The following is a 23,359-nucleotide window of genomic DNA, read 5'->3' as shown; positions in this document are numbered from 1 at the left end:
GAAGCGCAATTTGTTTAGTGGGTGCTCTAGCATACAGTAATTGTGCTTAAATTAAGGGACCTTTCCATATGTAAATCCTTTTCAAGCAGAAGTAGGCCACGGATATCTTCAGCCCTAAAAAGCATTTCAGTCACCCATGCAGAAGAGAAATTACTTAGCTTTAGTTAACCTGTAGAGCTGATGCACAGCACTACCCGGTGAGCCCCATGAGCTCCCTCCCAGCTGCAGTGCACAAAGCAGAAAGCAGCACTGCTGGAGACACAATTGCAGCCTCCTCCAGAGGCTCGAGTTCAACTCTGCTCCAAGAACACYGCCACAAGGAAGATTTGAACACCAAACTAATACAAAGCATGCAGCCCAGGTGCATGACAGCAGGAAAAGCTAAGGGAACTTCCAGTCCCAGTGCAGGGGCTGCTGTCTCAGCCTGCCAGGCTGACAGGTGCAGACGGCACCTACATGCTGAGGCCTTGCTCTCACACCACAAAGCATGGCATCAAGTAGCACAGGTCCAAATGAAGGCAACACCTGCACAGAGAAATGTCCTYTCTGGGTGCTAATGAGACTAAGGGACAAACACTAATATGGGCCTTATAACTCACACTCTCCAAACCATGAGTAAAGATCACTGAAATGAAAATTTCCACAAAATAATTCCAGAATAACCATTCAGGCTAGTACCATTCCTCAAACATCAATCCTAGTCTTTTTTTTCCCTTATATAAAGGATTTCGATAGTGTTTTGTCTTACTATTTCACTCCAGAAAGCTGTTCCAAAATCTGTAGGCTTAGGCAGCTTGTGAATTTGCTGCTGCAATAAATGCAAAATGAAAAATCTGAGATGATTTTTTAGGCTAATAAACTCACACGGCATGTCTATCTGYTTAGGGAATGTAAATGTACTCACTCTTGACTTCAACTATCATGCTCAATGGCAGAAACCTTAATGCAATCTTAAATGAAGCCTCCAACAGTCCATTAGACTGTTAAAAGGAAGGAAACCCTTCTGTGACTCTTCTCACTGTTCAACCCCCCAGATCCTGATTCAAAGTAAGCTGGTGTTCAGTAACTGCAAGTAACTTAAGACTCAGCACAAGTGCAAGAAAAAGCAGTGTTCTGGCAGCAGAATAGGGGAAGGGAAGGGAAGGGAAGGGAAGGGAAGGGAAGGGAAGGGAAGGGAAGGGAAGGGAAGGGAAGGGAAGGGAAGGATGCCTGCAGAGCTCACAAGCTGCAAGTATGACCAAGGAGCAAGCATTTATGGCACTTGTAGCACATTTTAAAGTAATTTCAAAACTAATACTTTGCCCTTCGTGTCAAGAAAAAGACGTTGTTATGCCCAAGGACCATGGCCACTTACCATAGTGAAGGCTGATCCTCAGTATTTTCGAAGTACAATCCAGTAGGTCTTTCAGAAATGTCCGTTTTTCAGAAGTCTAAGTAATTTTACAAGTCCGAATTTTCATCTTTCCACCTGCTGTTTTTCTAACAGACTTTAACGTTTTGTGATTAAAAAAAGGACTTGCAATCAGTACCTTTGATATAAAACTTTCAATGCTCAGAGATTAGTAACCGATTGCTTAACCATTTTTTTCCTTGTTTAAGAGAAGCACTGACTAATCCAAATGTTTTTCTACTACCTGGTATATCACTTAACAGATACATTTTCATATTTATAACATAAACACTAAAGCTATTTTATAGCTTTTCAGAGGGAACTTATACTTTTGAGACAAACATCACAAAGAACATAAACTGCAAACTAACTACAGTCCTTTTACATTTTGGCAGTACTTGTACAGCAGTTCTATCTATCTTACCATATTTTGGTAACTCTTGCATAGCTGAAGAAGCTTAAGAAGTGAAGAGAAACTTCATAGTCATGTAAAGACCATGACATTTAAGAAGCTTCTCATCATTCAAGAAGCACCTGACACAARCTTCGTTCACCAGACAATTCAGAGATGTAAAAGATTTGCCTTCTGTCTACTTAATTTATGCCTGTCCCCTTGGCACTTACCAAGTTCTCCTAACAAATCCTTAAGCAGCAGCCTGATTAAACTCCCATATTCAGGTGCAATATKGAGTGTATTTCAGTTCTTGGTTTTAGTATGTCCAAAGGAGACACACAAGCAGTTGACAGTAGGTAGTAACTAAAATTCTTTCTTGTATGACAGCCTTTTTGTATTTACAAATATTCATTAACCTGATACAGAAAAGGGCCTAAAACCAAAAGCTAGATTTACAAACTACTTCCATTCACTTCTGAAGGGCATTTTGCTGAAGTAACTTAACCAAAGAACATTCTGAGATTGAACTGGAAGTTCCATTGAAAAACATTAGAACAAGATTTTAATCTCTTCCCTCAAAAGCCATCCCTTTTGAGATAGCTCAAAAGGGGAGAGGAACTCTTCTGAGATGCCAAATGATACAAAAAAAAATCTCACATATTCCTCAAGGTTCTTATGCTCTAAAGCCTTTATCTTTCCCCCCCAACACTACTTAGGCAATGCAGATGGCTCTCAACTCACTCTGATAACACAGCAAAAGCATAGTGTTTGCTAGCTGGGTAGTATAGGCCACATTTAACAAAATTAGTATTCCAGTTTTTTATTTCTTCTAATCCTAACTGTGTTCTCCTAAAAAACACGGTATTATTTATTATGAGGAACRAATGAGCAGCCTGTCTTATGGACCTTATAGAAAACTAAAAATGCAATTAAACTGAATGCGTTGTTTCCTGTAATACAGAGAATAAAAATCCATACAATTACTGACACTTGAATAGCATTGTACACAGCCACTCAGGCCAACATCTTGAGGCTTCTTCTAAGAGAAACTGGATTGAAGAAAACCAAAATTCCTAATGCAAGAGCTGTCAGTAGCTTTGCTAATCAAGGTAACTACAGCCCTATTCTCAYGGCAGTGAGGATGTCTAAAATGACAAATTAAGAACAAAGGATGGCACTTAGGAAGCAAATTCCAAACTCCTGAAACCTTAATGTTTAAGATCCTACAAAACATCTCTCAAGCTTTATGTAGATGCATTGTATTATACCTTGCAGATCACTCAAAGAAGAGGCACTTAAAGTTGAGAAATTTTCGGTACTGTTAGCAGGTATGGTTGTTATTAAATATTTTAGAAAGTCTTAGCGCTTTTCAAGGTATTTCTTTGTAACTTAAGGTAACTATGAAAGTTAAGTTGAAGCTTTCAGGTGGTGTTTTTCTAGGATGTTTCAGATTAACCTGTAGGAACTCATAACCAAGGAAGTAAAAATACTTATGTATCAATACAATAACATACTAGTAATGCTAATATTTCTGACAAGTGCTTTTCAAAACATATGGCCCCCATCTGCAAGAACACCTGTGCCACAGATCTTTGCTGATCCTAATATTTTACAGTCTGTACAATTTTCAGTGTTGGTAGTAGGTGACACTGTTAAGATGCAAGATGCTACTAAAATTCAATTAATAGATTTCCATAAATAAAACCAGCCATCTTTCACCTAATTTATTTAATTTCCAATTTTTTTCCAATTCCAAACAAAAGCTAAATACAAGTTTTAAACAGGTAAGCACTAGTTTTATCCAAAGGGAGTAGGCTTATGCAGTTTTACTCCAGTAAAGTACTCAACCCTTAAGCAGAGCCTTCTTTGTCATCAAAACTATACAGTAGTCTTCCTTTTATCATTGCACAATCTTAAAATGTTCTGTCAGAACAAACTTTTCACACTCCAAACACTATTTTACATTGGTTTATAATGTCTATTCCAAAAGAAAAAAAAAAACCAAACCCTCGATGGGTTTTCCATAAGAAATGTTTTAGAAACCAGTATTTCCTGCACAGTTCACCTGCAAGTTTACAAGTCTCAACTCTCAAGAAAAAATAATCCTCTACCAACATTGTTTCTGCAGCTATTATTTTACCTTTTTTTGAGCTGCTTTAGCAACTTCAGACTCCAGGTCTGCCTCATCTGTATAAAAGCATCCAACTTAAAAGAATACCTTCATACAGTTATACAGCAACTTGGGGAAAGAGATCCAAAACAAAAGTGCCAGTAAACTTAGACATGGCCCAGCAAAATAAAAGAGGCAAAAAATGCCTAAACATTAAATGAGATGCTTTTTTTAAAGAAAGAAAGGATTTCTTTCCCACATTTACTTCCTATTGTAATAGCCACTTCTTCGTTCATTAGAATGAATGATAGTGCTCTTCAATACAATCATTAACAGCAAAGGTATAAGGCTTTTATACCCATTACATTCACTTCTCACCCTCAAAATACTGATGGTTAACATTAGAGATGTTAGGGGGCATGACCAGCACAAATGGGARTACCACCACAAATGATCACCTTGTGCTTTCAGATACATTTGTTTCATTGTACAGTCCCTTCATTTCACATTTTAGTAAGATGCTGATGCTGTGCAGAAGTGTGCAGAGCATCCTCTCTTTCACAAGGTCCATGCAGAAAACATCTAAAAAAAAAAATTGCAAAGTTCTGAGATACAAATGATTAAAAAAATCCAGGATGATCAAGTTTCACAATGTATAGTGTTCTGAACATGAGTCCATTTTCTTCTAAATTCGGAAAGAATAAAGTGGTGAGGGAAAGTGAAAATCCACTGCTGCATTCTGTGATCTTCCCCATTTTGCTGGCCAGTACCTTACTCTGGCATGTAGGGACGGAGGTGATCCTCTATGGTACCAACCGTCCAGTGAGTGAGCTGCTCCTGTGGCAGGTACAGGCAGATGCTGCATAACTTGAAGATTGTAGCTTTGTTTTTTGGAGTCTAAAGGTGAAGAAACCCAAAGAAAACGTATTAAGCCTAGAAGTTAACTCAGGACTAAGAGGCAGGCCCCCACAAACATTTTAAATTCACTGTTTCACACATATAAACAGCCTGAACTTAGTCTGCAAACTCTAATGCATAAAATGTTTTCACTGTTTTGTTCATTCTTCACTTGAATTATTTCTGGATTGTCACCCAAACCAACCCAATGTTTTCATTTTTCCTAAACACTGTTAGGCCTATTTTAGAAAACTTACATAATTTTTAATGTAAGAACATTAATTCTATGTGAACACATGTGTGGCTCATAGTTTTYGCATGCATGAATCCTATTTATAGCATGTTTCCTCAGAAACTGCCAAAATGCAATCACAAATGCATGATCATTTTTTTACTTGAGTAGCTTGCAGCAAAATCACTGATGTTCCTCAGAAGAAAAAGCTTTTTATGATTAACACTTGTTAAGATGAGGACAAAAGACGCTTACCTGCAAGTGCTGTCTGTCAATGAAGAGAAACACTGACTGGTTAGGGTTGTTGATAACAATTCCAGTCTTGTCCTTTCGGCTCAGAACATGCAGAAACTGTTTTTCATAGTCACCATGATGAAATTCAAACTTGGCCTACATGGTGTGAGGGAGTGGAATAAAATATTTACTAAGATAAAGCTTACATGTAACCCATTAATTTCCTTTCATCTAGGGCTTTACAACAACTTTTGTTCTTTCCTTCAATCTATTCTGAAAAGCAGAAACTGGGGACCATGGCAGTGACGCACAAGAGTCTTGACATAATTTAAAGAATCCCTTAATTTCATTCTGCCAACGCTTTTCACTGCCTATTGCAATGACATATTCACAACTCAAAGGTCCAACTTTACCTGCAGTATATGTAAAAACCAATTTACCTTCCTGTGGCAGAAGATCCCTGTGCAACAATTTCTAGACAAAATTATAATGCAAAGGTTCCATCCATCTCACTCTTCCATCTAATCAAATATAGTAACTTGGAATACTGACAGAACCTTAACAACACCATCACATATAGACAAAGATTTGGTTGTATTAAGAGGCAAATCTAATCCACTTCTCCAAATACAAACACACTGTATGCATTCATACATACATGTCATTTGCAAAGGCCTTTTGGAAACTTACACTGTGGAAGGGCTAATGCAACAGTGCTTGAAGATAGGAGGCAGAATTTGGCATTCAAAACACTGACTGCATTCTAAATAAAGCCAGACAGCGTATTTTTCTAATAACCATACAACTCACATACCTTATCAACTTATTGGTTAAGCAGAACACTCCCTCCAGGAGTAAATTACATACTGAAGTGAAAACCCAAAATCAAATACCTGAACAGGCCTAAAGGGTTCATCAGATCCCTTCCACCGAGAAAACAGGAGACAGACTATCTTCTCAATATCATTACGAGGCCATAGAATGAAGTCCATCTCCTGGGTACAGCCGATCACATCCTGTGAGCAGTAAAGTTGTGTACTTACATTCCTTCCAGTGGTCAAAAACAGAGATAAGCAACTTATCTTTACAGGCACATACTATAAAAATGACACTTACACAGCATTTGTTTGATTTTCCATTTTTATTACTAATAACACAACTGAAGTCTTCCTTGCTTCCCACTGAATTTTAATATCAGTACCTACTTAATATAAACTACAACTTTAAGAAAACACTAGCAAAGTCTGTCTTCCAATATTCATAAAGCAAAATCACTTAGTTGTACAGTGGGAGTTGTTGCAAGAATTATTAACACATGCCTYCTGAAGGACAAAGATGGCAAGAAGACACAATTCCCAAGGCACATCTCTGAATGAGACAAATGAAAGGTAAAGCTTAAGAACTACATATTTAAACAGTTTCAAAACTGTTATTACCCCACCGCTACCCTTCAAACTACACCCCATAAACACAGCTCCACAGAGCTGTCGTGCAGCAAATTAGTTGAGAAAATAAAAAAGGCAGGATTAGCCATAAGGTTCACAAGGAAAAGCACAARTGTTGAAAAAGTGTAATTCAGCAAGTGTGAAAAGGAGCCTTACCCTGCGCATAGACTGGTAGCGGGGTGCATGGAGCTGTACTACATCCTTCTGCAGAAGCTCTAAGGAACTTTCCAAAGAATAGCTGGAATCCCGCACACCTTTCAGGATATTTTCTTCATAGTTATTGGTCATGACTGGTATCACTTCAGACACTTCAAAAAGCGCTGACTTTTTCTTCTAAAAAAAAGCACAGATTACATTAAGATTACAGTCCTTTCAAGGAAATTATAGGTAACAGTTTAAACACTAAAATATCAATCTTGCAAACACTAAAATTCTATCTAAACATTAACAGAATTGCCCCTTCCTCAAGCAAAATACATGACTTTCRGATGACCAAGAGCCTCTGCAAGCTTCTCTCTGCCAACCAAGTAATACCTTTTTTCCCCTTTCAATTTTTTTTTCAGCTGGCCTTTTATGGAAAGTGAAATCTTTCAATGCCACATTTGTTAACAGCAGATGACTGAGATCCCATCTGAAGTTAGCTATAATCTTCTCAATGGAGGACTACTTTAATTTGCTAAGTAACTTATACTCACTATAAGTATTTCAGCATCTCTCAAGAGAGGCCGAAACATTATGAGAATGTAAAATCACTGAAGGTYTGTCTGTTTCTAACAGCTTTCTTACCGCTCATTAGAAGTCTTGACCTACTTAAAAAACAAAGTATATTTTTACCAAATAACGCTCCTTCTCCCCCTCCCATCAGAACACAGATAACAGGCAACTATTTGCTGACCAAGCTAACTTGAGCTAAACTTCTACTTTAAGCAAACTGGTATGGGATGGATTTCTTCAGTTCACCGTGRTAAAAGCAAATATAAGAGGATTTAAAACAGGCATTTACAAGGTATTTCTACAAAGCAATCAAGTAGTAGTATCAATGTCCAACCAAAAGACTTAAAGCTGTGTCATCTAAGAAAATGTAACTGTTGCCACTGCTTAAACATTCATATCTATGTTACTATGACACAGTACTCAAATTATATCCCAACATATCCATCTCTGCTTGCACTGGAACTGACAAACAAAAGCAAACTGAACTTAGAAATTTTAAAGCTTTTCAAGATACAGTCTTCATTAAAAACACCTAATTATTACACCTAAAACTATACATTTAAGGGAATTAAATMATTTCAGTGGTCCTATACATGCATTTTGTGCATTATGTTCTCTTGCCATTTGCTTCTATCTTCGCTTCCTCATCATTTGTTCAGCATATTCACTTCCTTTAAGTACCTACTTTTCTTAACGTTCTTTGGATAAAAACTCTCCCACAACTGCGGGTCTATAGTTGGCTTTAGAAAGACCCAGCTCCCCATCCAGATGTGCAGCATCCAGCAGCAAAGGAGGCAGCCAAGCAAATGAACATTTTCTCTTGGCCCTCCCCACTCCCTTTCAAAATGGTAGCAGCAGTTCCACATGTGCCTGYGCACTTGGGCCATTTCCACATCACATTTAAGGACTCCTCCCTTCAACTGCCAGGTCTTTCTGCTTTCACCAGATAAACACRCTCAGAAACCACCTCAGATTCCCTTCACAGCTCAACTGTTCGCAGCCAGGARGTCAGACTCCAATGGAGCCTAATGAGTTACGGTGTTAACTTTCAAAAATATCTACCCAATACAGCAGTTACCAAGTAACCATTTTAATGAAGAACTAGAACCCTCTGCCTTACCAAACTACAAGATGACAAACTAAACTAAGTTTAGGAACTAGCAATTTAAAAAATATAATAAATCAATGGATATTAAGTATAAAACATTTGATGCAACCAGGCAGCAAGACTTTGCAGACAACTTAACATGCAACAGACAACACAGAGAGACACTTTAAAACCAAGTTACCTTGTCTTTGAACACAAAGGCAATGTACATCTTGAAGTCAAACTGGTCAGCTAAAGATTCTTTTTTCTTTCTAAGCTGAGCACGAAGTCTGTTCAGAGCTTGTTTCTTCCGGGAGTTTGGGTCCCCCATTTTGTAATACAGGTGGTACTAAAGCCTTTGGAAACTGTAGCTAAACTATGGGCACCTTTTCGTAAGACTTAAGTACAACAGAAACAAGTCGTTTGATTCCTGCTAATACGACTGAATAGATCAAACGCTAATGTAACCCAAAACCGCACCTCAGGCAGTATTTTACGAGAATGTCGTATTGGAGGGGTCAAGAAAGAAAGAAAGTAGTTGTCCAGCCATAGCTGGACAAGAGGTTTTACAATAAATCAAGGAAAAAAACCCAAAGAATTTTGAAGAGAAAAATTTGAACAGTTTCGCTGCAGGAATAAGTGGGTAAGAATGAAGAAAAAGAAATCAAACCCCAAACAAATCTTATCACAATTTATGTGTACAATAAAAAGCAGCTGGCACAAGCCCAATCCATGGGGGGGTACTTTTGCTCTGCTTACAAAAAAAAAAAAAAACCGAAGCTGAAATTACAGATTGCTTTTTACCCCAGCCAGATTCATGACTCTACTGATTATTATTCTCAGCCTTCCTCTATTGCTATGTTGCCCGTCTTTTTCTTTAGAATTATTACACTTGGTGGAGAGCAGAGAAAAGGGTGCAAAGGAGGAGTGCACAACCCGGGAAGTATGACATTTCTCTGCCGCCAACAACAACAAAATCAACTACAGACAACACAGCGCTGGTTTGCAGGGGAGCAAAGAGAAAAGACAGCGGAGTCATTTCTAACTTCATCCTGCTCATCATTGCCCTGAGGCTACTGCTGCCAAARAGGAGAGGGATCATGATGGCCATTGACAAGGGGCGGACAGGGGTTCTAAAGACAGTATTATCTCACCGAGAGACTAAAACCTGAATCGGTGCCCCAAACCCGGGCTCCCTACCAGTGGGAGAGCCCTACATCCCCCGACACCTCATACACTCCCTGGGCTGCTGATCCCCCGGGGATCCTTCCCTCTCTCTCTGCAAGTGCTGCGAGCACAGTCAGCCGAGGCTGAGCATGGCCGGCGCTCTTGGCTTTCCCTTCAGCCTCTCTCTGCACGCAGGGCGGCCGCGCCCGGGGCAGCGGGACACCCACAGCAGCACCGCCTCTCTGCACTCTCACTTCATGGCCACGACTCCGAAAACATSGAGTGTGTTTTGCTCCTGCTTTTCGGTGACAAGAATTTTTTGCGAGGTTTTTTTTTTTTTTTAAATTGCAATCGGGGTTGCAATTTTAAACCTCTAAAACACCCTCCCCGAAAAAAACCAATTCCCCAATTATCAGGTTATTTTCCTCCACTCTCCAGACATTTTTTTCCCCTCTCCAGGTGTTTGATTAGTGGGGGTTAAAAAGTTTTTAGGTTAGCAAATTCACCGAACCAGGTTAAGAAGAGGAGGGGGAAGAAGTATTTCTCCCCCTTCTCTCTCTGGAGAGAACGGGAAAAAACAACGGAAAACAAAAACAAAAAAAAAAGGAACCCCTCCCAAAGCTTCCCCCCCAGTTAAGCAAGAGACTSAGAGGCTCCGACGAGAGCCCGGGACCGTGGCCCGCTCGCTACCCGCAGCCGGCGGGCGCAGGAGGAGCAGTGGAGGAGGAGGTGGCGGCGGTGCTGGCAGCACGAAGAGGAGCCATGTCAAGATAAAGCCACGAAGCCGCGGAGCCCCCCCATCCCTGCCGCAGGGGACACGGTGACCGGGCCGCCCGCTCTGCCGCTGCTCGGCCCCGACCTGGTCCCCATAGTCTAGCTCAGCGCCCCGAGGCCGGGGAGTAGGGAAATGGTGGCGGAGAGAGGAGGAAGAGGCGACGGCGGCGGCGGCGGAAGGAGGAGGACGCTGTCCCTGAGCTAGTGGCTCCTACGGAGGAGGGCGACGGGCATAGAGATCCTGGAGCGGCGTCGAAGGAGGACCGGGACGGCCGGGAAGAATGACGGAAGGGCTGAGGAGAGCCGCTTTTCGCCCAGGCAGTCCCGGGACGTCCTCGAGGTCGACGGCAGGAGCGGGCAGGAGGGAGCGGGAGCGCCTGTGCCTCGGCACGGAGCAAGGGCGGAGTAGAAGTGCGCAGCCACCACCGTCCCCTCAAAATGGCAGCGCCTGAGTCACACAGGCGCCGCCCTACCCGCACCGCTGGCGCGTACCAAGTGTTCGCGCCTCCGGGGGAGTGGCGCGCTGTTGTGGTCCAGGCAGTAGACTTCAGCTCCGGTAACCACCGTGCACACGCCTTGTCGACAATGGCAGGAAGGAGAGTACAATAGCGGCCTGGAGCGTCTCCGAGCCCTCACCACACCAGAAATCTGCACTTCCCTGCTCTTTTTTTCCCTCCCCCCTCCGGTGACGCCTCGTGTAACCGCCCGCTCGCCCCGCGTGKTGTCCGCGGGACAAGGACCCGGATGGGGCTGCTCAACGCCGTTCTCGGGGGGGGGGGGCAGTGGTACCATGGCTCTCCCCGCCCGAGGTGGTACCTCCCGGGGSCAGCTCCCCTCMCTCCCTCCCTCCCGACAAACGCCTGTTCCCCGAGTCCCGTCACCTTACGGGAATGCTCAAGCTTGTTTCAGCCTTAAGCGTGGTGATGTTATCGGTAAACAACTCTTGTAATGGCATTTTACGTAATTTGGTCCGTCGGAGTTTGTATTCGGCCGTCCCACATGGGAGAAGTAACACTAAATAAACCAGCAATTAAAGTCCGACATGTRTTCAAAGCTGACATGGTGACATAGTCTGCAGCACTTATCTCGCCACAGCACTCAGTGTGACAGTCCGTGCTCCGCCGTGGCGGTCACAGCGCTTCCCGAGGAGGCTGACTAAGTTTTGTAAATAAGTAATTGCTGTTCCAGAGACACAAACCTAATCCTTGGAGAGAAGCGGGTTTATTTCTGTACTACAAGGACAGGCTTATGCCTCCTTCCCTTCCCCTTGTCTGCAAGAGAGGAGGAATGCCATGGAAGCAATGGAAGTGAAACGAGCAYAGAGCGTGTTATTAAGCGTTCTCCCTGTGGGAAGGCCCAGGGCGAGCAGGAGGAATTGCCATCATCAACTGGTCCCGGGCATTTGCTGGCCCACCCCTTGCCCGAAAGCTGGCCGGCCAACATCCTCCGGACTGCTCCCGCAGCGCCCGGCAGCGCAGCTTCGCACCGGGGAGCCCAAGGGTGTGAGCTGCTGGTTTGTGCCCCAGCAAGGCTCAGGCTGCCACCATGGCTGAGCGCATCTCCCCCACCTTTCCCTGGATCTGGCGCCTGTGACTCACCGCAACAGCGGCGATGTTACTGAGATTACGGGCACAAGACAAGTGCGGGCACCGTCTCTCTCATTTGATCGCGTTTCAAAGCCCATGCAGCATGGTGATGGCACTCTACAGTAATTCCGTATTTCAATCTTTGTTCCCCCAGTCTCTTACTTGTCCCTGCTGATCCCTCTTGTTCTCGCCTGACCCTCAAATTAGTTATTTTCCTTTAGCACACCTTTTCTCTACAGTTTCCCTCGGACACCTCTCTCCTAGGCAGGAGCTGTGTGGCACCCTCTTGGACATCATTATCTTGCCCAGGTGTTACTCAGACTCTGATGCAAACACTCTTCTTGCTTTCCCTGACGCAGGCATTGCCCAGAACATTCCTCTGTTGTTTGAACAAGAACAGAACAGAAACAGATAATTTTTACTTAGAGATTGCTGTTCAGTCCTAATGGGCGACGCCTATGGAAAATAACCCTTTATTTGGTGATGAAAAGCAAGGCAGCTAAATAGGAGGATTACATTAGCTCTGCACTTCYATGGCTATTTCAGAATAGCAGAGATTTTTAACTATAACATAAGACTGTCCTTAAGGAGAGCCGCGTTTAGATAACCGCTCTCCCAGCCAGTTTTGTCCAGTTTTGTTTTCCACGCTGCCCTGTGTGACATTTTGTGCTGCAGTCTTGTGCCCGCTGCTATTTTAAGCCATGACTCACACTTGGCCTGTGACCCTCTTTGTGCCGGCACAGAAGGCTCGGCTCTGCAGCACCGCTTGACGTGGGGATTGCCCCGGCACAGAAGGCCGGCGGAGGGAACTGGCACCTTGCCCACCTGCAGAGGAGAAAAGAASGAGTTTTCTTCCAGCCCAGTGACTCCAGCTGCCCTTTGGAGTGTAGGGATGCAGTCACAAGGGATCAGGCAGCTGCCTAGCCCCAGGTTGAGGAAGCATCCAAAAAATTTCGTCAAATGTAGTGCTGGCGTAAGAGTAGTTTTTCTTCTGGAGGGTTTTCTATGAGGATAGGAATATGAATACTTAGATTAAATATATATACATATATATGTGTGTGTGCGCGCCTGTGTCAAGGAAAAGGGAAATCAAGTACAAAGTATTRTGTATTAAGGAGCCACCACCACCTGTCTTCTGCAAACTCAGGCTGCTCAAATTCTTTCAGAAAGGGATGGGGAGCTGGAATCACTCCAGGTTCCTTCTGTGGAGACTGCTGCTCCTCCTTATATAGACAACTTCCTTTCTTTAGCAATCTCAGAGAAATGTTTTTTTCCCTTTTGCTCACTGGCTAGTAAAGGTACCCTGACGACATTTACACAAATGAGTGCCTTAACCAAACCAAGTATGTTTATTATACATTTRCATGCAGAAATATTTGCAYTATTAAATTCATGAGTAATGGTTGAGTCTTGTCCTACTTTTATGTAGTTGTGCTTCTTTTCCTTCATCATGCACAATGATGAAGCTCATAGAGCAGAAAAGTATCATCTTAGTTAAAATATATGTTGAAAAGTCATATCTCTTACTGAATGGAAGGAGAGTTAAGACTTTGCAAAATAAATATTTGTATGCTATTGATCCATAATTCTCTTGACTGGATAATTGCTTATTATTGTTATGCTTCATACTGGTTATGCAATGCTGCATCATTTATAAGAGAAGCTTGTGGACCTGAAAGCTGGGTGCATATTTTGCAATAACAATACTTCATCCAATGACAGACTGCCTYTCTTCAAATCCAATTTAAAACAATATAAGGACTATCACTGAGAAAAGAGAAAAGTGCATGTTGTACAAAACAAACCTGACAAGTAGGTTGTGGCATTATATGCAGTAATAGTTCTCTTTTTTTTTAGGTTTAAATCCCATTAACACAGCAAAAATAGTGTTTCTTGTGCACATTAAATCCAGGCTGAGCAAAACAGTCAGCAGAGTGGGTCAGCTTCTAATTGGTTAGTACAGCACAGACACATTGGCTGGTGCTCTTGAGGCTTTCCCCCAGAGTGAGGAGGAGGACTGTGCAGGACACCAGGTAGCTGCAGTTCTGTACCCTGGGAGGAGYCAGGTGCACACAGACCCCTCTGGGGACTGGGATCTCAGCACCCAGAAATCCCAGCACCACTGGGATTTCTGCCACCCTGCAGAAATACAGAATCCAGCAGCATGGGCAACGGCCTATGTGAAGGTAGGAAAGATGTGGTTGCAAAAGTATATCCCTTGGGAGACAAAGTGACTCGTGAAGTTTCGAGAAACAACGAAAATTTAGAATATATGGTTGCTGGCTTTTCTTCTCTGAAAAACTGGTATTTTCTAGTCACCATGTTTACATATCTTCACTGTTTTCAGTGAAATCAAGCACTAATTTGAGTAATACATTGTGCTTTTTCTGTAAATTAAAAACTATTTATAACCTTATAAATACACCTTGTTGTTTTGAGTTTCTTTTCCCTAAAATTTCTGCAATTTTGAAGTCTAATTCCTGTTTTCAGAATTAYATGCTTACTCATAAGCATGTGGGCAAAACTGTACTCTAATGCCTCTGCTCTTTATTTCCAGCTTAATAATCAGTTATATAAAAATTATGAATCTCCAGTTAATAATTAGTTTTTAATAGATTGTTGCAAATTGTTATATATGTTAYGGACATAYTTAGGAAGAGTTTAAATAGATTCTGTTATCTGTCTTACGTATGTTCCACACATGCTGTACTGTATGTTAGAAGTACTATCAGCCCTGAAGCTACTGCTTCAAAAGCAGAACTATGATTAATTCAGTGCCAAATATTTATGCATCAGACTAAAATAAATTAGTCTGACTAAAATAAATTAGAAATTCTTTGTGAATTCAAACAAGACAAATAAGTTGGTAATTAAAACTCTTTCATATACTTCAAAACATACTGATTCACTCTTTTCTGCCTTCGGAGAAAACACGAGTTTCTAAGGCTCAACAGGAATGCTTTTGTGTAAAGAAATGTCAGTGTTTAATGTGTACAACATTCCTTATATTGTGTTCTGAACCCAGTTAGAATCACAGATTCATAGAATGACTTGGGTTGTCCACCACTGTCCACCTCTTGTCATTATGGACAGCAGTGGACAGAAGAAAATTAACTTTATCCCTGCTAAAACTAGCACAGCACTGCTCAGCTTTTGCTACAATATTAAGCTTCATTTGACACTTGCTTATGTGTCACCTTCTAGTTTCAGGGAGGTGTGGTCATAAAAATGGGACATAGGTTCTTGGGCATGTGAAGTATTGGTCCTAAATAACCAATTTTATTTGGTTTATTATTATTGTAGGTTTTGTGTTTGATCAGCAGATGCTTGCAAGAATAAGGGTAAAACTTGAAAAAATTTGTTTTCTTTTTTTGTCTGTAAATAAGAAACACTTATAGACAACTGTAGCTTATAATTAATTTGTAGCATTTATAGAGCATGTTTAATTTTTAAATCTTAAAGCACTTGTATAAATAATGTTTTTAAAGCTATAGGTTAGGACCTAAAAGTGTTTTAAGGGATGTCTTAGGGACTCATACAGTACTTAACTAGGGAAAAAAATAACCAAGTGAGATGTAGATTTTTCTTCTCATTTTTTCACCTCTGAGATACTCAGGATCACTGTTCACACGTCAATCTTTTGTTCTAATACATGAAAATTTTGTCCTCTGGAGAGATTTAATAATTAACTGTGGCTATCATCGAAACCAGCTGGCATTAGAATTATACCCAGATTGTGCCGTGTATATAATACTTTCTTCGGGCAGCGTTTAATTAGCATGCAACCTTCCAYGCTGATGAAGCCAGGCAAAAGAAGGCAAACGGGGAATTTCTTGTCGGTAACACACGAAGCACGACCGAAAAACAAGAGGCAGAGGGAGGGGAAGCGTGATGCCACGCTGCCACCTACTGACACTCATTGGAGTGCAGAGAGGCCTTTCATCCGTGAAATAAATACTGGACAGAAGGSCCAAGAGAGCATGAGCGAGGGACCCTAAGAGCCACAGGTCTTTTTTATTGATTCAGGGATTCCAAAGGCAGCCTCGGGGCTTCCTTCCCCCGACCCTTTGCAGAGCTGCAGCCAGGGCAGGACTGAGATGAGACATTCCCGTGTGTCATAGGCTCAATGTCACTGTCAAGTAGAAATACCTCTTTGCCAGCACTTGGTTTAGATAGCCAAGCCCAGACTCTCCCTGTGCAATGCTTAGGAAGTTCCCACACAMTGGTAGGTAAGCAATACAGAGCCCCCAGGTTGCTGGAGACCCACCTATTCCCATGTTCCCAGGCACATGAAATCCTCCAAAGAAGCTTTTTATTACAGTTGTCATTGGCTGTAAAAACTGGTAACATTTATCAGCAGCAATGGAGTACAAAAGCTCTAAAAAGTACACATTCTCTGCTGCCATGAATAATCAAAAAAAATTGGCTGAGCTCTATGGGAAACCTCAGCATGTTTGCTTAGGCTCACTTGAAGTACAAATAGTCATAAGTATTCATGACAGGTTTTATTTTTTATGAAACAAACAAGCTGAAATGCATTATAGTGCACTCAATCTGAAGAAAAATGTATTCTGCTAGAATTGAGTTGACAGATTTTTGCCCTAATTCCTATTTAAATTAAATTTTTGGCCACAAAAAGGGGAATTATTGCAGTAAAGTAACCTTAAAACTTTTTTTTTTGTTATCATTGATATCATTATACTGGTTTCCCACAATTAAGGCCATGAATAAGGTTCTAATAAACTCTCAGTGTTCTTTCTGAGACAGTGATGGGGTTTTTCACAAATCTTTCAAACTGAAGAAACTGAACTCTGTGACACGGTGGTTCACAAGAGGACAGGTTCTTCAGCTGGGTAARTTGAAGGAGTGGCAGCTTTGTAATAAACCTCGAGATTGTATGCCTCCAGTATAAGGAACAAATTAAAAGGAAAATCAGACAGGACTGTCATATTGGAACCATCTTCTATTACCTCAGATCTTTCCAATTACCAGCATCTCCAAAAGCAATTATTGTGCTTCTGAACTGTAAATCCACCTGAAAACTTTTTATTAATAAAATCTGAATTTTGAGAAGGTAATCTCTGAGAAASTTTCACTTGAAAACACAGTATTTACAAGAATTTTATTGCAGCCATAAAATGTACACAGTGCCTCTTACGTATGATCCATGATATAAATCGATGCATGTTTCTAATTTAAGTGTTTTGTGTAGTTTTTATTGGATTTTTATATTTCTGTATAAGAAAACATAAAATATGAAAACATTAATGTTTTTTGATTGTGCTCATATAGGCACTATCTGTATTAAGATTTTTCTGAAAGACATTGAATGCTGGTAAGATTTGTGTGTGTAAATAACCATTTAAGTATATCTGCTGGTGTTTTCAAACCCATAAACTTAAAATTTTCTTACAGAATCAGCAAGAGTTAAACTAACCTAAGAGCATTAACTTTTTTTTTTAGTACTGTAACAGAGCATTATTAATTTAGATGACATTTCTGCATGGGTTATTTTCATTTTCTGTATAGCAGATGAAGCTTAGTGAGGTCACAGCTTGCTCCTGACACTATAGTATTCAAGATAACAGGARGGGACCTGACTGAAAAACTGCAGAAGGGCATTATGGAATTGAGTGATTTGCAAATACAACAATGAAACTGTATTGTAGATAAATAAATACTGCAATGTAGATAAACATCAAATAATATGCACAAGAAAAAAAAAATCTTAGTTTCACACTTTGAGTGACAAATTTTGAACTGACTACCACTCAAGAATAAGATCTCAGGATTATGGCAGATTTTTCCACAGGAATGCCAGCCCACTTTTCAGCAGTGGCAAATCAAATGGTATACAGTTCCCAAAAAGAGAAGGAAGATGGAACAATTGTCATGTCAGGGATGGATAAGTAGGCCTGGGAGAGAGAACTGGARAGCAGTCTGTAACAGTGGCCTAGATGAGGGCAAGTTGTTTGTTGTCCCTTCCAGTACAAGGACTGGGGACATCAAGGTAYAATATAGGAATCGGGTTCAAGAAAATAAAAAAAAAAAAAGTATGGTGTTTTTCAGACCGATGGTTATTTGAGCTCTAGAAGCACTTGCCAAAGGATATTGTGGACAATGAAAATTTAAATGGGTCARTGGAAGACTGAACAAGTTTATGCAAGAGAGATCAGCTTTATTTCCCTGTTCTTGTTTAAAGATTTCCTAATGGATCTTTTTTCTTGCTTTCTGCCTTACTTGCTTTCATCGGACCATGACGTTCTACTTAAAACAGTCTCCTAAGTACCACAGTTTATTTCTAAACAGGAGACTGACAGAACGGCAGGCTAAATAAATACTTTTCTCTGTAATTATCCTAGTTTCTAATACTTCCATCATATTGCCTGGTGTTATAAACACACATTATAGTGTTGGCTTTCGAAAATATTAAGATGAGTGCTATGTGTACAATGCTGCCATTTTTGCATAAGTAGCTTAGTTATGCAGACACGGTGGTAAAATCATAACTGATGGGTTTGGATTTCTTTTGTAACTCAGATATAGTTATAGAATACTTGTGGTTAAACTGAAGTGCTACGACTTGTGACTTAAACATTTCCATAAAGGATATTTTTCATATTATAGCAAAACTATACAAAAGCCGCAACGAAAGTCACCAAAAAACCCTGAATGAGGCCCTGGAGGCAGTGGTCCTTAAAGATAAGAAGCAGCTCAGAGCTGGGGAAAAGGATGCATACATTCACAGAGAGATCACGATGCTTAGCACCTTCATGGTGGGAAGGCCATCACCCCAGGGCTATCAGGTGCCAGGCCAGCACAGACCCTGACAGCAAAAGGGTGGGAGTGGGAGGAACAGAGGCTTTGGGATGTGTAGTGAAAAGTCTCTAGTCAGAGCTCGTGGAATGCTCATCCTTTGCTGTGAAAAGGAGCCTGGCTGGTGGGATCCCCAACTTTTGGATGTGCTTATCTGCATGGATAGCCCAGAGGCCCTTGCTAGGGACACTTCCCTATCAACAACTGTCATCTACTGAAACCACGGAACAGGGGGCTACATGGAGGAGGTGCCATGCTAAACAGACCCTGGAAAAGTTTGAACACRTATAAATGCCTATGAATAGGCATTAAGCTGATGCAATATGAAATGTATTTAAAGATGTCTTCTGTCAATAGCAGATGTGCTCTGGCAGATAGCCAAGCACCYRGCACCGTATCCTTTTGCTTTTTATGTACCCTATTGTATTTATTAAAATCTTTTAAATTTTAACAGGAGAGTGAAYCTCGTTTTTCACATGYTTTGTTTTAAGAAGCCTAAGACGTACTTTTATATTAAATGRTGTGAGGGTTTCAAATTGCATTTCAGAGTAGGTTTGGAAGATACAAGTTTTGAGTCAGTACAACACAGCTGGAGATAAACTTCGAGATTGGCCAAGTGTCACRCTGGGAGGTGCTGCAGTGCCTCTAACTGTTAAATCTAGTGAAATCTCGTGTGTGTTTATAAAGTTTGACATATAACTTACGCCAGACTCCATATATGAATATGTACATATATGTGTATTACATTCATATCTGTTTCTCTGAGCGAGATGCCTTGTTACTGTGATTTTAGTTGAGAAAAGCATYGTGAAACCATTTTTACTGTAAAACAGGAGTGTCTACTTCATGAGAACAGTAGGCACATGTGAAAGTTACAGAAAGATTATCCCTCACTAAGATCGAGGAGGATGCTTATACAGCCACTCAGATTATTAGTCAAATGCTGTGGATGCCCGAGTTGTGAACTGAGAACTGTAAAATATGTACMTTTTTGAGAATTGACAAGGTAGGCCTTTTCCTTGAACAACACTCAAGGAAGTCATTATGCCAAGAGCTGTCAATATGCTCATCTATCATGCACTGGGCAGCAAGACTGTCCCGTGTTTTGAAGCCACATAGAGACAGGTGGCCCTTGGAAACTTCTACATCCTGCTCAATGCATGCACTGGTCAAATGTAAGGCCTGCACAGACATATTAGAAGCAACTAAAATTATTTGGAAACTACCCAGGATCTTCCCCTAAGTTGGATCTGGGCCATGAACTGGACAAGCATACAGAAACTTTGCAACTTTTTTGTTTATTCAGCCCAACGGGGGGTAAAAAAAAAACCCGCAAGAAGAAAGAAATTACTCTTTAAGGAAAATAATATCTTTTCATTCAGGAGCAGATTTTGGGGAGACAAAAATAAAATAGTGTTTTTACAACATTTAAGGGATCATGTCAGTTCAGGTTTAATTCAATTTTGTCTAGATTTAGTTACCTAGTAGTAATAATCAAACACCAGTAKTTAACCTGAGGCTAACCTCAAATGAAGTTTAGCATCATTTTTCCCCACAATTACATAGATGATAAAMGCAACACACAGGGTGTTGGCAGCTGAGAGCGATTGCTACACTAGAGGATCAACAAGTCTGTACATTTTCTACAGCAGGTACAAGTCAGGTCAGGAATAGCACAATCACAAGACTAGAAATCTCAAATCAGTCACTATGGTTAGTTTCAATGTATYTAGGCTCTGGAATAAAGTCATCCTGACTTTTCTAAAATTTCTTTTAAAAATACAATTCAACACCTACATCACTGGAAATGCATGGAAAGGTTAAAAATGCAGATGAAATATACTGACATCCATAACGTATCAGGTGAGAAACTGACAATTGCAAATTAAATCCCATGAGAACCTTTATAAAAGGCAAATCACATCACACTTATTTAATATCCAATCTTAAATAAAAGTAGCATCAGAGAAATATTTCAGTAGGGATGTCAAAAAATAATCCCATTTTTGCAAGTAGATGCATTAAAAGAAAACATAACGAAGCTCACACTATTTATATTGTATGCTACAATATACCAGAAAGGTATCARTGAACTGAACCAATACTAACCAGATTCTTTATATCTGCTGTCCCATCACCCTTGGGACAGTTCTTCTTTATTGTAAAGAAACACACAGCACTCTGCATGGTTTTTCTCTTTTAGCTGGTTCTAAACCAAACAACTTTGTACAGCACCAATCTCTTCTATAACATGTTATTTGAAGTCCACAGAGGAGTAGGAGAGACCTMCCTGACCTTTTCCTTTCTGTTTGTCACCTTTCTCTTAAATTAACCCATTAGAAAGAAGAAAKAATACACTCTTTGTTGCACTGTGTTTACCTGTTATGGCATATYCTCACCATTCTTCTGCACCATTTTCTAAAGGGTACTGGACACCTGTGCTCATGTAAAATCCTTATCCAGTTCCCAAGAGCCTGTCATTTGCTGGACCAGRGGGCCTTCTACCATACTAAGACTTAGCACGCAGAGATGTCTCCTAAAACAGTGCACATATGAAATAATGTAGATTTTTACTAACTAGTCTCATTTGATATATCATTTCAGAAATTTGGGGCAGGAGGGGCAACAMAGTAGCACATTTTACTGCTACAGAGTTTATAGTAAAGGTTCTCTGAAGTGCTGTCAAGGCACTTAAAATTCTACACTTTCAGGACTAATCTTCTCTGTGGAGAAAGCTACTGTAATCAAGTATTAACACAACTATGTAAAACATAATATTCACAGCATTGCAATAGGTTTTAGGTAACCACGTTATGGATACTAACCTTCTCCTCGTTATTTGAGCCTGGAGTACAACAATGACTTGGGTCTGCCAAAACAGAATCTCAGATACTGTGAATCAGCCAGCTGGACCCCAACCTTTGCAGAGGAAGAGGAGTCCAATCACAGACACATAAGGGGAGCTATAGCAAACAGAAGTTCCAATTCCTCYTAACAACAATATTTTCTTCAAAAATTTTTGAAATAGTAATATACACCTTGATTAGTTGTTCTGTGGCTATACAACAGATGGGTTGGGATATTTTGTTTACTTTTTCAAAATGTTGTTTACATTTTCAAAATGCCTTCACTTTTTTGTACTTAGAAGCAGTAACTGCAGATATTTAAATATTTAAAAAAAATTAAGCAATTTTTTTTTTTTTACTTTTAAATTTTTTAAGTTAAGTTTGTTAAAGTAAAGGTGTCTAAAATGGCAACTTTTACTWATTTTTTCAATATAGACTCAAAATATTTTAAGCCTTTTGAAGAGGTCCTCCAATAATTTCAAATACTACAACACAGTTAGCAAATTACTTCAAGAACAAATTACTTTTAAGAGTTTGCTTGTATTCACAGGAATAGGAACATGTAGACTCCATGTGCACTACCTGTTAATACACAGAAATAACTCTTTTAAAGCAAACCTTAAAGRAGGGAAGTCTATCTTCTCCACACAAGCTAAACCTCCCTCTTAGATGCCTGAAACAAGTTCACTACACCWCAGCAAACTGGCTGGCAGCTTTAACTTTTACAAGTTTTGCAGAGAAAAAAGGAGGCAGTGGGTAGCACTTTACTAGTAATTGGTACTAAAAGAAACATTATTTACTGGTTCACTTTGTGGATGTCCATTAAATTATACAAGTACTTTGTTTAAATCAACTTTAATCAGCTACATCAAAGGCACTTGTTTAACTCAAAGATAATTAATAAAACCTGTTATTCTAAAGGCAAATGGTGGTAAGATGAGAGTGGCAAGCAATGAAAAGGAAGAAAAAAAGATGGGGGACAGGAAGGGAGAATCTGTTCTACAGCTATTAATCTTCAAAGAATCACATTTTCAAGGTAACCAAGAAACATTCTAAAAACTTCTTGAGTCATGTTCTTCACTTACACCACTGTTCCCACACTATATTTGATGAAGTTCAATGCAATATTACATTGTATTGTTTGGGGAGTTTTTACTGTGTTAGTTTTAGGCAATGTTTCTCCTCCCTCACAAATACCTTATTCAGGGATGCCAGAGCTGAAAATAAATAGAAACTGATCATTACTCAAAATGTTTTACATAAAATAAAAACTGGCAGATTAGTCTGAGATATTGCATTTTCATTGTTACYAGCTGTTATTGAGCTCTTGATTTTCTACAACATCTTCACATAGAGCACTGAATCTACCATGCATTCCCATACATTCATGAAATTCCTCACTGCACTCCATACTGACTTTTGGACATTGCAGTCTGTGGAGACAAGTGGCCATTTAGTTGCTTTAAGCTGCTTGATGGGGGAAGCTTGCCTTTACCACATGTACACCCCATTCCCTCCCCTTCCAGGTAATCCCACGTTTTCTCTAGAGTGCCCTGCTCTATGTATAGCACTGATCAATCACCCTCAAATGTTAAACTAAATAAAGAATATAACTCCTGACCTGAAAATGAAAGGTTTTGTAATACAGAGTGAGAMGACTTTGGCTC

General features: G+C 40.4%; 1 protein-coding gene across 1 annotated transcript; it reads right to left on the bottom strand.

Moving 5' to 3' along the window:
* Nucleotides 1–3,495: 3,495 nt before the first annotated feature.
* Nucleotides 3,496–10,903, bottom strand: CUNH6orf62 (chromosome unknown C6orf62 homolog). The gene is made up of 5 exons (XM_057366624.1): nucleotides 8,706–10,903; nucleotides 6,859–7,035; nucleotides 6,151–6,273; nucleotides 5,279–5,413; nucleotides 3,496–4,791 (listed from the first exon to the last, which is right to left on the bottom strand). Exons 1-5 carry the CDS (start codon nucleotides 8,832–8,834, stop codon nucleotides 4,666–4,668), a joined length of 690 nt encoding a protein of 229 aa, XP_057222607.1. The 5' UTR covers nucleotides 8,835–10,903; the 3' UTR covers nucleotides 3,496–4,665.
* Nucleotides 10,904–23,359: the final 12,456 nt, after the last annotated feature.

The sequence above is a fragment of the Malurus melanocephalus genome, unplaced genomic scaffold, assembly GCF_030028575.1.
Source record: "Malurus melanocephalus ecotype Western Australia unplaced genomic scaffold, MMel_1.1 scaffold_69, whole genome shotgun sequence".
In the NCBI taxonomy this organism is placed as follows: Eukaryota; Metazoa; Chordata; class Aves; order Passeriformes; family Maluridae; genus Malurus; species Malurus melanocephalus.
The sequence above is the reverse complement of the archived record's forward strand: the minus strand, read 5'-3'. Positions and strand labels throughout refer to the sequence as shown.